At 39.3% G+C, this 14,328-nt stretch overlaps 1 protein-coding gene across 2 annotated transcripts in view; it reads right to left on the minus strand.

Moving 5' to 3' along the window:
- IMPG1 (interphotoreceptor matrix proteoglycan 1) overlaps nucleotides 1-14,328 on the minus strand; it is a 130,138-nt gene that overhangs the window by 56,148 nt on the left and 59,662 nt on the right. For both annotated transcript variants that reach the window (XM_007090132.2, XM_007090131.2), the window contains one exon: nucleotides 13,557-13,635. In XM_007090132.2, the coding sequence (XP_007090194.1) occupies nucleotides 13,557-13,635 (79 nt within the window). The remainder of the gene's footprint in view (nucleotides 1-13,556; nucleotides 13,636-14,328) is intronic.

Here is a 14,328-nt window from a genome sequence, read left to right on the forward strand (position 1 = left end):
CATTTAAAAAATAACCAAAAGACAAAAAAAATCTGTCCTTCCCAGAGGAAATGGAAATTCTGCAAGCTTACTTCTTCCCTGGGTCTCTAGCCTGCCTATCTATCTGGCAGACTTAGACTTGTCAGCCTCCATAACTGCATGTCGATTCCTTAAAATAAATCTTAATCTCTGTCTGTCTCTTTCTATGTCTCTCTCTCTCTCTCTCCCACTCTGCACACACATACACACACACACACACACACACACACACATACACACACACACACACCATATTGGTTCTATTTCTCTGGAGAACCCTGACTAATACCGTAGTGAACATTTAACTTACCTGTATGTAAGGTTCAATTTAGCTCTGTGTAAAATTCTACTCACTTAAGTGGAGGCTTCCTAATGCATACTAGAAAACTCCTTTTCTCGGACTTGTATTGATTTTCAAAGAGAGAAAGAGAAGAAGGGAAGGAGAGGGAAGAAAGAGACACAGAGAGACACATACAGAGAATATATTATCCTTATGTTCTATTAGGCTTTTAATTCTAAGGTGGGGAGAAATTTGGTATCTCATGAATAACATGGATGACCACGGAGGTGTTCAACTCTGTGATGATCCAGACCCTTTAATCCATCCTTCTCCTCTACCCATCAGTATCTAAAGTAGTCCCTGGTTTATGTTATGCTATGTTATGTTATGTTATGTTATGTTAAAACTTTATTTTATTTTTAAACTTTATTTTAGTTTTTAAAATAAAATCTTTCGTATCTCTTCTTTCTTCCCCTCTACCATGGCCCTGAAGCTTTACATCAGATATGGGACAAAATCCCTCACTACTTTTCATCCACCAAGCTGTGGCCAGACTAACTTTCCTAAGCCCCATTTTCATCATTCTCCTTTATTTCCTGAAAACTCAGAAGAAACTTTTTTCTGACTTTTAAGGCCCTGCTTATCTGTATCCTTTATGTATACAATTCTCTATATCATACCCCAACCTTTGCATTTTTTCCCATGAAACGTAATCTACTTGGAGGGTCATCTCCCTTTTCTTTGGCAAAGTCCTATGCTCCCTTTGGGACCCATGTACAGCTCTGTGTGTGCCTTCTTTAATGCCTCTGCTTCTCACTGATTTTCTTCTCCTGTGACCTAAGACAGTTATATTCAAAAGTTTCGTCCAGAAAAACATTTTAAGTAGTCTTCATATGTTATACATAAAATCTTACACTGTTCCTATTTCATATATGAAGGTCTTGAATAAAGAAAATAATGGAGGGGCACCTGGATGATTCAGTGGGTTGAGCTACTGACTCTGGCTCTCGCAGTTCATGAGTTTGAACCCCACAAAGGGCTCACTGCTATCAGGCTGTCAGTGCAGAGCCTGCTTCGGATCCTCTGTGCCCCTCTCTCTCTGCCCCTCCCACTCTGTGCGCGCTCTCTCTCTCTCCCTCAAAAAATAAATAAAACATTAAGAACAAAAAGAAAATATGAAAATAATGGAAAGTGCACTGTCATCTAGTGTGAACTTAATCTTTTTCAGAACTATTCTCTCTGCTTGAACAACCCTGCTGAAGTCCTGGTCCTGTTGTAATTAAGAGTTGTCCAACAAGAAATTTTAATTTACCCCTAAATCTAGGTCTTGGAAACATTGCAGACATATGTGGCTGTGTGTCCTTATCCTAATGATAGCATTGCGTTATTGATGGTGATGTATTTCCTAAAATATTTTCCCCATGCATTGTCACCTTAATCTTTCTTCTTTTTGCCTTACTTTTCTTTCTGAAAACTTTCTCTACTGTCCACATGTAATGATGGAGTGATATGTTTTTAAGTTAAGATTTCTGTTAAAGTTGCTACAATGGCTTAGTTTTCAAATTCATTTCAGGGCTTATTCATGCAGAGACATTCTCCTAGTCATTAGAGCTCTTTTCCACTGAGGGATGATCCAGGGACCAGAGCTCACCAAGTTTGTTCTCATTGTTTCAGGGCCACCAAGTGTGAAAGGAAACAGAAGCAAGACGGCGTCCAGATCATCTGTGAAGGGGCCGCAGTGCTCGGTGGTGTGGGGCACACTTCTTGCTGAGCCAAGAGCTGCTGGTTTTCTGGCACCGGTGCGGTGCTGCCATTTCAGCTACACTGAGTGAAATACAAATACAACTGCAGTGTGCGAGCGGCCACTCCAAGAAATGAGAAGGGGCAAGGCAGATGCTATACCATAAGTGAAAAATATGACAGATACCAAAAACTGAAAGTAAACAAACAAAAACCATGGGGTTGTTAAAATGGAACCTTTAAACATTTTTTTCAATGTTTATATTTGAGAGAGAGAGAGAGAGACAGAGTGTGAGTAGGGAAGGGACAGAGAGAGAGGGAGACACAGAATTCAAACCGTCTCCAGGCTCTGAGCTGTCAGCATAGAACCCACAAACCGTGAGATCATGACCTAGGCTGAAGTCGGACGCCCAACCGACTGAGCCACCCAGGCGCCCGTAAGATGGAACCTTTAAAGGGGGATCAAGTCCACATAGATGCTACTAGCTCGATAGATTTAAAGTAATCTGGAGGGCACCTGGGTGGCTCAGTCAGTTGAGTGTCTGACTTTGGCTCAGGTCATGATCTTGTGGTTCGTGGGTTCCAGCCCCACGTCGGGCTCTGTGCTGACAGCTCAGGGACTGGAGCTTGCTTCAGATTCTGTGTCTCCCTCTCTCTCTACCCATCCCCCATGCTCTCTCTCTCTCAAAAGTAAATAAACATTAAAAAAAATAAAGTAATCTTGGAAATAGTTTCCTAAAGCAGGTCAAAAAGAAAATTCCTGAGTCCCTATGAATCATTATATTTACTTATTTATGCAGCATAGTTTCCTATATTTATTGGTCTCTTATTTTCTCTGTAAAATACTGGACAGAGTAATCAAAAGCATTGCCAATAGTGGATACTTATCAATCTTCCTCTTTATGTAAATGTAAGCCAACAAAAATGGATGGGAGTGATAAAAGTGACCACGTCAAGGATCTGAGAACCAGCAAAGGCTGGCTTCTGCAAGCATGTGCTTGCTACTTGCATGACCATAAAGTGGTGACAGGAAGGAAATATTTGGACACCTGAGAGTTCACTAGCCTAGTACAGTCACTCCGGACACATACATAACCACTTCCCACTGAGAAACCTGTAACAGACACTGCTCATTAATCAGGTCAGGCTTTCTTGCTGAACCTATTCATGGCTTCAGAATTCTTCATAATGATTTTACCTCTTAAATACCACTCAATCAAATCACTTTTGTTCATCTCCCCTTCTATCACCCAAGTCCAAGCTATCAACATTTCTAGCCCAGATTGTTAAGACTCTTCTAATTGATTGCTTGGATTTTCCCACCTCCGGCCAATTTTCCATAATGCAGTAAGATCTATTTAAACTCAGATTTGATGTATCATTCCTTTTCTTACAACCCTTTAATGATTATAAACAGGGCTTATAAAGCTCTGCACTGTTTTCTAACTCTCTCCAACTCCTTGTGCTCTAGCTACATTGGCTTGGCTTTCCTTCAATTTGCCACACTACTTCCAGCTTCCCCTACTCCCCTCAGCCCAAAACATTCTTCACCAGGCCTCCCCAATTTTTGTTTTTGTCTTCCTGTTATTCATATCTCAGTTTAAATATTATTTCCTTAGGAAAATCAGTTGACTATGTAGAATTGATAATAATAATAAATATACATATACATATAATTCATAAATTGTGCATCCTTTTTTTTTTAGTTTATTTGTTTTGAAAGACAGAGAGAGAGAATGCATGCAGCATGAGTGGGGGAGGGGCAGAGAGAGAGGGAGAGAGAGAGAATTCCAAGCAGTCTCCTCGATGTCAGCACACAGACCTTGACATGGGGCTTGATCTCATGAATGATGAGATCATGACCGGAGCCAAAATCAAGAGTTGGACACTTAACCAACTGAGCCACCCAGGTGCCCCTACACAGTATTTTTTGTATCAGCCAAATTTTGTAATAAACTTTTGTGTGCATATATATCCCTGATCCCCCTTTTTAGGATCGGTTATTAAAAATTTACCAACATACCTTTGATGAGCTCCAGTGGTCACAGGGCTAATTGTCTGTATTGGTTTCCTTCCCTTTCTTGTTTTAGTTCCCTGTTCCTTTACTGGGATCCTTGTTTCCTGGGATCATCTCCAAAACACCTCTTTATAATCAAATCCTCATCTGAGGATCTGTTTTGTGGGGGACTCAAACCATGACAGTCATGGAGTGTATGCTTTATCTACCATTTTATCCCCTGTACCTAACAAGCATGGCATAAATAAGCACGACATCCCAGAGAGCCACTGCTAACCAGGTGAACTTGTTGAAGTCTTTTCACTCTGGCATACTGGCACATGGAGTCGGCTTGGGTCTGTGGCCTACAGTACCCCTGCAATTCATCTGTGATGGGCCAGTCTCTCATGTAAAGAATTGTAGGGAATCTATATGGGGCCCTTGGAAAAGAAAAATCAATGTGTACCAGTGCCAAATGAGGTAAAACCAGACAGTGAACTTAAGTGATACGAAGGAAAAAGAGAGCTCCCCTGAGGAAGGAGGAAAGAAGAAGCAGTGGTGGCAGGAAGGTGAGATGAAGTTGCTGAGAGTTACTGAACACTGCTTGGAACCTAGCATCCTCTGAATGTGAGCGAGTGTGGTCAAGGGACGACTGTGAGGGTGGAAGGAAGGGAAAGATGAAATTTCTTTTTTAAAAAGAATGTTTTACTTATTTTTGAGAGAGAGAAAGAGGTGGGCAGGGCAGAGAGAGAGGATCAGAAGTGGGCTCTGCACTGACAGCAGTGAGCCTGATGCGGGGCTTGAACGCGTGAACCAAACTCACGAATCATGAGATCACGACCCGAGCCAAGGTCTGACACTCAACCGACTGAGACCCCAGGAGCCCCGAAAGATGCAATTTCTAATGGCAACTGCTTCTGCCTGCTGTTGTTTTTGCAGGATTGGCGGAATTTAAAACATGTGGTCTCAGTTGAGGCAAATGATAGAAAGAGATTAAACAGATTACTATTCTGCATAAAACGGTAGGATCATAATTTGAAGAGGGAGTTGGGAAGAGCCTGGAAAAGGAATAGTCCATGAGGGACGTTTTGAGAGAGTAGAGGGCTGACCAGTGTGGTGCAGCAGGGGAGTAATACGAAATCCTTAGAAGGCAGAAAGTCAGAACACAAATTTTCTTGGAAATTGCCGAAATTTGGGGCAGGGCACTGAATTTCCCAAACTTAAGTTTTGTAGGGCAGTACTATGTCACCTGACATCTAGGTTAAATCTAGAATGACCGGATTTGAGAGCTGGAAGGACTTCAGTTCACTGTTGATCTTTCCCCAGGCATTGTGAAGATTACATCTATGGACAAAGTGTAATCGCAAGCCTTTGCTGAACAGCGATTCTGTCCTTCCTTCAGATGGTATGTTCCTCTTGGATCCTTCTGAACAATTTTTATCAGCAGTGTATTCCTATTACGGAAGCTTACTATTTGATCCTCAATTTAGACGTACAAGAAAGAAAAGGAAAAAAATATTGACCACAGTGGTTTAAAGTTCAGCTGAGTTTTTCTTAGAAATCTTTCCAAGTCTTAACCATTATCCTTTCATCCTAAAGTAGAGAGATTTAAATAACATTTTTGCCAGGCCTTCATGATTAAGAGTTAGGATATGAAAAGTTTTTGGCTGGCAGAGTGGCTGACTACATATTTCTTTCACTTCATACCTACATGTTAATCTTTGTGGTAGTTAGTACATCGTACATGGTGGAGCTGATTAAAGTTCTTCAGCCCTCTTATTTTGATAAAAGTATTTACCTGTGAGGAATATCACTTTACATCACCTTACATGTAGGGTTGTCTTGAGCTGTGTGAGGACTGACACAGAGTGGGGCATAGCTTTAGTCTCAGTTTACAGTCTGAGACTAAAAATAGTGATAGATAGGTTCATTAAGTTCAACAACAATAACAAATAGTTATGAAACCCCAGTCATATGCCAGACACTGTGTTAAGTGCGGTTAGAGGCAGGATTTTTAAAAAAGTTTATTCATTTATTTTGAGAGAGAGAGAGAGAGAGAGAGAGAGAGAGAGAGCAAACAAGCAGGTGAGGAGCAGAGAGAGAGGGAATGAGAGAGAATCCCAAGCAGGCTCCACACTGTCAGCGTGGAGCCTGATACAAGGCTTGAACTCAGGAACCATGAGATCATGACCTGAGTCAAATCAAGAGTCAGTAGCTCAACCAACTGAGCCCCCCAGATGCCCCAGGATATTTTTTTTGAACATGTTGTTTCATTTCAGGAATTCAGTCTTGGGGGGATACCAGACATGCATATATATAATTTCAATACTGAGTGGTAAATGGTTGATGGCACTATATATACTTTTTCGTTATGGAGTCAGGGAACAGATGGTAATTATGAGTCTTTTCAGAGAGCAGTTGGGAAAGCTTCACAGAGGAGGTGGCATGTTAGCTGGAACTTAAAGCATGAGTAGGAGATCATCAGGCTAAAAGAATGGAAGGGAATTATAGGCATGAGAGAAAAGAATTTGTGCAAAGTCACAAAAGCATAAATATGGAGGACGTATTTTGGCAGTGGTGGGTAGTGTGAACAGAATAGACAGCAGACTACTGTTTCTGGATCACTGAATTGGCTCTCTCAGAACTTCTTAGTAGGTAGGGCAAAAAGGGAAATAATCAAATTATTCCTATCAACTCTGACTTCCCTGGAGGTATTATGATACACAAATTCATTCATTTATTCCTTCAGTCACTCAACATGTATTAATCGCTTGCCTAGTATGTGCCAAGCATCTGGCTGGGCACTGATGATATTGCAAAAAGTAGAGACAGACTGAATCCTTAACCTCGTGGAACGTTAGCAGCTGTGTTCTCTGTTGAGTTCATTCAGTTTAGCTCATCCCACTGACTCCTGTCAAAGGAGTCAAATGCTGTGTGAGATTAAGAAAACTTAGAAATGTGTGGTTATTTTCATGTATTACCTAGATGGGATGTGACAGCCAATTTTATGTATCAACTCGACTGGGCCACTGGGTGCCCAGATATTTGGTTAAACATTATTCTGGGTATGTTTGTGAGGGCATTGCTGGATGCAGTTAACATTTGAATATGTAGATGGAGTAGAGGAGATTGCCCTCCCTAATATGGGCCTCTTCTAATCAGTTGGAGGTCTGACTACGGACAAAAGGCTAAGTGAGAAAGAATTCTCTCTCTTTGCTGGACTGAACTGAGGCCCTGGTTTTCCTGCCTTTGGACTTCAACTCAGACTGGAGCTCATGCCATTGGCTCTCCTGGGTCTCCAGCTTGCTGGAGTGTATACCTTGGGACTTCTTAGCCTCCATAACCACATAAGCCAATTCCTGATATTAATCAGATATAGATATTGATATAAACCTATTGATTCTATTTCTCTAGAGAACCCAGACTAATATAGTGGAATAAAAGACAAAACAACGTCCAGTAGCAGAATAGCTCTGCCTGAAGTCTGCTTCTTCACCATTTAAAATACCGCAATTTATTAAGAGATCTGGCTTACAACTTAAATGGAATGTCCAGCAAATGAAAATAGTGTAACTTGGAAGACAGAACACTGAGGAGATAGACCACATGATGATTCTAATGAGTGAAAAGAAAAATGTATTGCTGCCTACACACATCTAAAACAAATAAAACCACACCAAACCACAAAACAGTTGATAAAACTGGGGTGTCTGGGTGGCTCAGTTGGTTAAGCATCTCACTCCTGGTTTTAGCTCAGGTCATGATCTCACGGTTTTGTGGGCTTGAGCCCTGCACTGCACTCTGCACTGACATTGCAGAGCCTGCTTGGGATTCTCTCTCTCTCTCTCTCTCTCTCTGTCCCTCCCCTGCTGGCACTCTCTCTCTCTCAAAAAATAAGTAAACGTAAAAAAAGTTGATAAACTTTGTTTTAAATGTTTAATTTTTCAGAAAGAGAGAGCACAGTGGGGGAGGGGCAGAGAGAGAGAGAGAGAGGGAGACACAGAATCTGAAGCAGGCTCCAGGCTCCAAGCTGTCAGCACAGAGCCAGATGCAGGGCTTGAACCCACGAACTGTGAGATCAGAACCTGAGACAAAGTCGGACACTTACTGACTGAGCCACCCAGGTGTCCTAATAAAATTTTTGGGTGAATGCATGTTATGAAGAAGATAAGATGCTGGGCTTCTCTGATACTTTATACTCTCATTTTTATGAAATAGGAGTGATCTTAACAATTAATTGGCTCTGTAAGAAAAAATGGCTTAGGATCAACTACCACAAAAAATGTTAATAATGAGAGATCTCAGAAATTTATACAAGATAACAATTCATTTAGTGTTCTAGAGGCATATTTTGCAAGTACTTTATCTCAAGGGATTAACTACTAAACCAAACTGCTTAAACTGAGAGATTTCTATGAGTGTTTTATTGAGATTTTAATGGCTTGGTGGGCGTTTGGTGACACTAACCTTAAAAATTTTCCAGGCTAAAATTATCTCAGTTCTGCACCATGGTGCAGAACTCTGGAGTCCTAGTTGTCATTTTACTATGCATGGGAGAGACTAAGAACTGTCTTATGAGGGAGGGAAGCTTTGGTCTTGTCTAGAGTGTTCATCCCCCCCCCCCCCATTTCCATGTAAGTGAAATGCCTTTTTATCAAGATACTTCTTAGTTAGAATCTTCATTTTTCACTAAGACATGGCATTTCTCTTCCCAGCTGAGCTGATTATGAAAGCATATGGGTCTGCCTTTAATTGGCAACAAGAATATTTGCACTTTAAGCCCATGTCAGCAAATGCAGTGCTTCTTGGTCAATACTAATCAAAAGCTGAGTTATGAAATATAATTTTTATTTATGGAACATTGACTAAAAGTTATGCAGCACATTCGTTCCTCTAGATACTCTAAAATCAATCCTTGAATTAAGGCAGACAATCAGCACCTCGCCCCTCATAGAACTGCTATAATGAACTGTGCTTTGGAATTCATTATGCATCTCCAGTGAAGGAAGTGCTAAGAAACTCAGAGGCAAACTCATGAGCTACCCAAAGCACACTTAAAGAACTTTATACTGTTTATTGTATACAATTTTCCCTACAGATTCATCTGTTTTTTAAAAAAAAAATTATTGAGGTTAAAAAAACATAAAATTTTGGGGGCACCTAGGTGGCTCAGTCGGTTCAGCGTCCAACTTCAGCTCAGGTCATGATCTCACCATCTGTGACTTCAAAGTCCTGCTTTGGGCTCTGTGCTGACAGCTCAGAGCCTGGATCCTGCTTCTGATTCTGTCTCCTTCTCTCTGCTCCTCCCCCACTCACACTCTGTCTCTCTGTCTCTCAAAAATGAATGTTAGGGGTGCCTGGGTGGCACAGTCAGTTGGGCATCCGACCTCAGCTCAGGTCATGATCTAATGGTTTGTGAGTTTGAGCTCTGTGTCAGGCTCTGTGCTGACAGCTCAGAGCCTGGAGCCTACTTCGGATTCTGTGTCTCCCTCTCTCTGTGCCCCTCCCCCACTCACACTTTGTCTCTCTCTCTCTCTCTCTCTCTCTCTCTCAAAAATAAAGATTAAAAAAAATGAATGTTAAAAAAAAGAAAAAAGGAAAATAACAAAATTTTAAAGTGAACAATTCAGTAATCATGAATTCATAAATTCACAATGCTGTACAAAACACCACCTCTATCTAGTTCCAAAATTGTTTTATTACTCCAAAAGAGTTTTTTGACTTTTTTTTTTTTTTTTTTTGCCTGGGTGGCTCAGTTGGTTAAGCATCTGGCTCTTGATTTTGGCTCAGGTCATGATCTCGGGGGTTCATGAGATCGAGCCTTGTGTCTGGCTCTGTGCTGACAGCACAGAGTCTGCTTGGGATTCTCTCTCTCCCAATCTCTCTCTGCCCTTCCCCCACGTGTAAAAAAATCTAATAATAAGCCCCAGTGCAGGAAGTTGAGGAGGAGGAATCAGGAAATATGAGAAGAACCAAGAAATCATTTTGTGGAAGCCAAATGAAGAAGGAGTTTCAAGAAGGGAGTGGTCAACAGAAGCCCTTGACAGAAATATCATGTAAAATAAAGATGGAAATGAGGCTGCTAAATTGATTAATTAGGAAGCCACCAGTGATTTTTGTGGAAGTTGTGTCCTTGTAGTGTGCGGTTAGAGGTGAAACTGGTGAAACTAAAAAACAACTGACAGCATAGTGACAGAGACAGAAAAGAAGCTGTGGTCGGAAGGCAAAGCAAATTTGAGGGAATATTTTTTTTTAATGAGGGTTACTTAAGCTAAACATAATTTAGTAGGTGGAGGAAACCTGACAGATAGTCTTGGCTATGCAATCAGCTACAGCATGACCTTGAGCAAAGCACCTCACATTTCTAGTTTTGATTTTCTTATCCATGAAGCACAGTGGCTGAACTAGATTATGTCTAAGATTCCTTCCTGCTTTAGTGTTCTAAAGGATAATCATGAGTGGAAGGAATATATAAATATAATGAAAACAGTAAAGCAATTTTGAAAGTACAATAACATACTCATCATATAGTGTTATTTTTATTAATCTACCTGAAATGCTGATCTTTAATAAGGTTTTATGATATCATAATGAAAGAAAGGAATCCAGTGAGCATTTACTATCACAAACAAAAAGGTTTGTTTTGTCTTATACAATCAACTGTTAAATAATTAGAAAGTCATAATAGTGGTTGATGTGGATTGTAGTTGATTATAAATGGCCTTAAAGTTTTTGAAATTTCTCCCATCAAGAGATAAGGTCTATGTTCCTTCCCCCTGAATTGAGATAAGCTCTATGTCTGTCTAGCCATTACAATGGGAGGCAGTGACACTGATTCTGAGTAGTGAAGAGAGTGAAGGCTTCTACCTTCTGCCTCTTGCCATATTAACTCTTTGAGCCCATGCTGCCAAGCTTTAAGGATGTCCAAGCAGCCCTGTTGAAGAGTCCTACATAGAAAATAAATGAGCCCCACTCCACCCCCCACCAACCAGCCAACAGCCATGGTTGACTACTGATTTGCCAGCTATGTGAGTGAACCAACTTGGACAAAGATGTTCAATACCCATTAGCTTGAGATACTCTAGTTGACACAACATGGAGCATGAAAAAGCTGTTCTCACTGATCCCTGCCCACATTTCAGATTTATGAGCAAAATAAATTATTGCTGTTTTAAGCCACAAACTTTGGGGATGGTTTATAATGCAGCAATAAGTAATTGGATCATGCAGTTAACATTTATTCACTGGTAATCATGTAAGCCAAACATAATCTGTATGGGTGGTTCTTCTTCCATGCCATATATGTATTTGTGAAAACCCTTGTATCTCACAAAATTGCATACTAATTGCACATAGAGTTTATGAGGAAAATAGGATTGAGGTTGATCACTCAAAACGTGTAGAATTTTGAAAAGAGAGTCCTAACTAAAACAGTAACAATCGTATTTAAAAAACATCAGCCATAGCACAGTAATTTGACATCTGCTGTAGACACATTTTTTCCAGATAACTTTCCTCTGGCAAGGGAAATAAAAGCAAAATGAAACTATTGGGACTATACCAAAATAAAAAGCTTTTGCACAATGAAGGAAACCATCAACCAAACAAAAAGGCAGCCTTCCAAATGGAGAAGATATTTGCAAATGATATATCTGATAGGGGGTTAATATCTAACATATATAAGACTTATACAACTCAACACAAAAAAACCCAAATAATCCAATTAAAAAATGGGCAGAGGACTTGAATAGACATTTTTTCAAAGAAAACATACATATGGCTAATAGACACATGAAAAGTTGCTCAATATCACTACTCATCAGGGAAATGCAAATTAAAAGCACCATGAGGTATCACTTGACTACCATTCAGGATGGCTAAAATAAAAAACACGAGCATTAACAAGTGTTGGCAAGGAGGTGGAGAAAAAGGAACCCTCATGCTCTTTTGGTGGGAATGCAAACTTATTCAGCCATGTGGAAAACAGTATAAAGTTTCTTCAAAAAATTAAAGATAAAATTACCATATGATCCAGTAATTACACTATTGGGTATTTACCCAAAGAAAATTAAAACACTAATTTGAAAAGATGTATGTGCCCCCATGTTTATTGCAGCATTATTTATAATAGCCAAGATATGGAAACAACCCAAGTGTCTCTGGATAGATGAATGTATAAAGAAGATGTGATATATATATATATATACACACACACACACACACACACATTATATATATATATGTATATACATATATATATAATGGAATATTACTTAGTCATAAAAAAGAATGAAATCTTGCCATTTACAATAACATAGATGGATCTAGAGGGTATAATGCTAAGTTAAATAAATAAGAGTAAGACAAATACCATATGATTTAGTTTGTATGTGGAATATAAGAAACAACAAATGAACAAAGGAGAAAGGAGACTAACAAAAAAACCACACTCTTAAGCGCAGAGAAAAAATTGTAGGTTGCCAGATGGTAGGTGCCTGGGGGGTCGGTGAAATAGATAACTCAGATTAAGAGTACGCATATATTATTGAGCACTGAGAAATGTATAGAATTGTGGAATCATTATACTGTACACCTGAAACTAACATAACACTGTGTGTTAATTATAGTTGACTAAAAGAATGTTTTAAAGAATGGAAAAAATTTAAAAATATAAACCATAACAAATCTTTACTGTCATTTGCACTTAGAACCATAGTGCCTCTTCATCAGCCTTATAACCTGGGGTTCATGTTTCCTTAAAGACGTTTTTACCTACAGTTTCAACATACAGCTGTATAAAGTGGAAAGCATAGGAGTTCTTAAAGGCACTAAATCAACTCCTTCTTGCACTAAATAAGACTCTGCTACAGAATTTTCATTTTTTTTCTTAAGGTCTTCATAAATTGCTAAAAATTTCTCTTCAACTGTGATAAAGCTTAATTCTATTGTCTCAAAAATAAACATTTTTAGAAGTTCAAAAGTGAACCAAGAGGATTTCAATGTTTACTGACATTCTTACTTATCAATTACACATGAGCTAATTGGCATGAAAGAAACCACACAGAAGAACAGATGGTATGAATGGTCAGGCTGTAAGTGGTGAACAGAGGACATATATCGATTGTAAAAGCCCAATCCTCTGTTGCCATAGTCCCTTGTTGTGGACTTTCGTCTTAGGATCTACCTTGTCCTGATGGACTTTAAGTTTTGAAGCCTCATAGAGGTGGCTATTTTGTGTGGGTAGCATTTGGGACGGCTTTGATTTCAGTTTCTTTCACCAGATCCATCAGGGAAGGGGTGTCAGTGCTCTGTGCGGGCCCAGGGCCTAGAGCTAAGGGAAGGACACTGGCAGAAGAGGTTAAATGGACTGCTTTTCTGCTAGAAATGCTGGTGTGAGGAAACCTTGTCCTGGGTCAAGGATGACTTTGTCACTGGTCTTGGAGGGAGTGTCATAGATGGTTTCCTCAAAGAGGAGGTCGTCAGCTAACATAGACTTTGTGGTAAAAAAAAAAAAAAACTCACCAGGAGTACTGTGTCCTGTTTTGTCCACTGTCTCAAGCCTGGATTGATCAAGAGGAAGTTCTGGACTCAAAGTAGCATCCTAAAGAATGAATTTAGAAAGACAGATGTTAAGAAGTGACATTTCCCTGTATGTGGGAAGGGTTACACTCTATTTTTTTCCTTCATTTAAATATAAGCAAATCATGTTATAGTTGATTTGAATCTACGATGGATTTTGATATAGGATGTAATACAGAAATTTGTCCTGAAAGGAAAACATGCATTGATACAGTGGTAAAATATGATCAACTGCCTTCTTGACTAACTGAATCTGCCTAGGTAGGGTTAACTAAAAACTGAAATACGATGAATTGCCAATCATGTTTGAATTTATGAATTCCTTCATTTAAAGAGGGAATAGAGCCTAGTTAGCACTTTCACTTATCAATATCCCAGTTTTTGGCATAAATTAAATGGATATAGCTTTAAATGAAATATAAAAATTATTGCAGAATTTATTATTTTTACTTTTGAAGACATTATACTTACAAAATCCTCACAGATAAATAAAGGTAAGACCTTAAGATTTAAGAACAAACTTATAAAGTAAACCTATGCTTACATTTATTTCTCAAAGTCAAAATTAAATTATATATTCTGCTTTAAGTATTCTTTTCAGTTCATGAACATGTGCTTGTTTTATCAAAACAGCAAGTCCTGACACTAACTGAAACAAAGATCTAACTATGGTGAAGAGAATTTTGAATTTTAGGGTATTTGAAAAGTAAGTTGT

This window comes from Panthera tigris, chromosome B2, assembly GCF_018350195.1.
Source record: "Panthera tigris isolate Pti1 chromosome B2, P.tigris_Pti1_mat1.1, whole genome shotgun sequence".
Taxonomy (NCBI): Eukaryota; Metazoa; Chordata; class Mammalia; order Carnivora; family Felidae; genus Panthera; species Panthera tigris.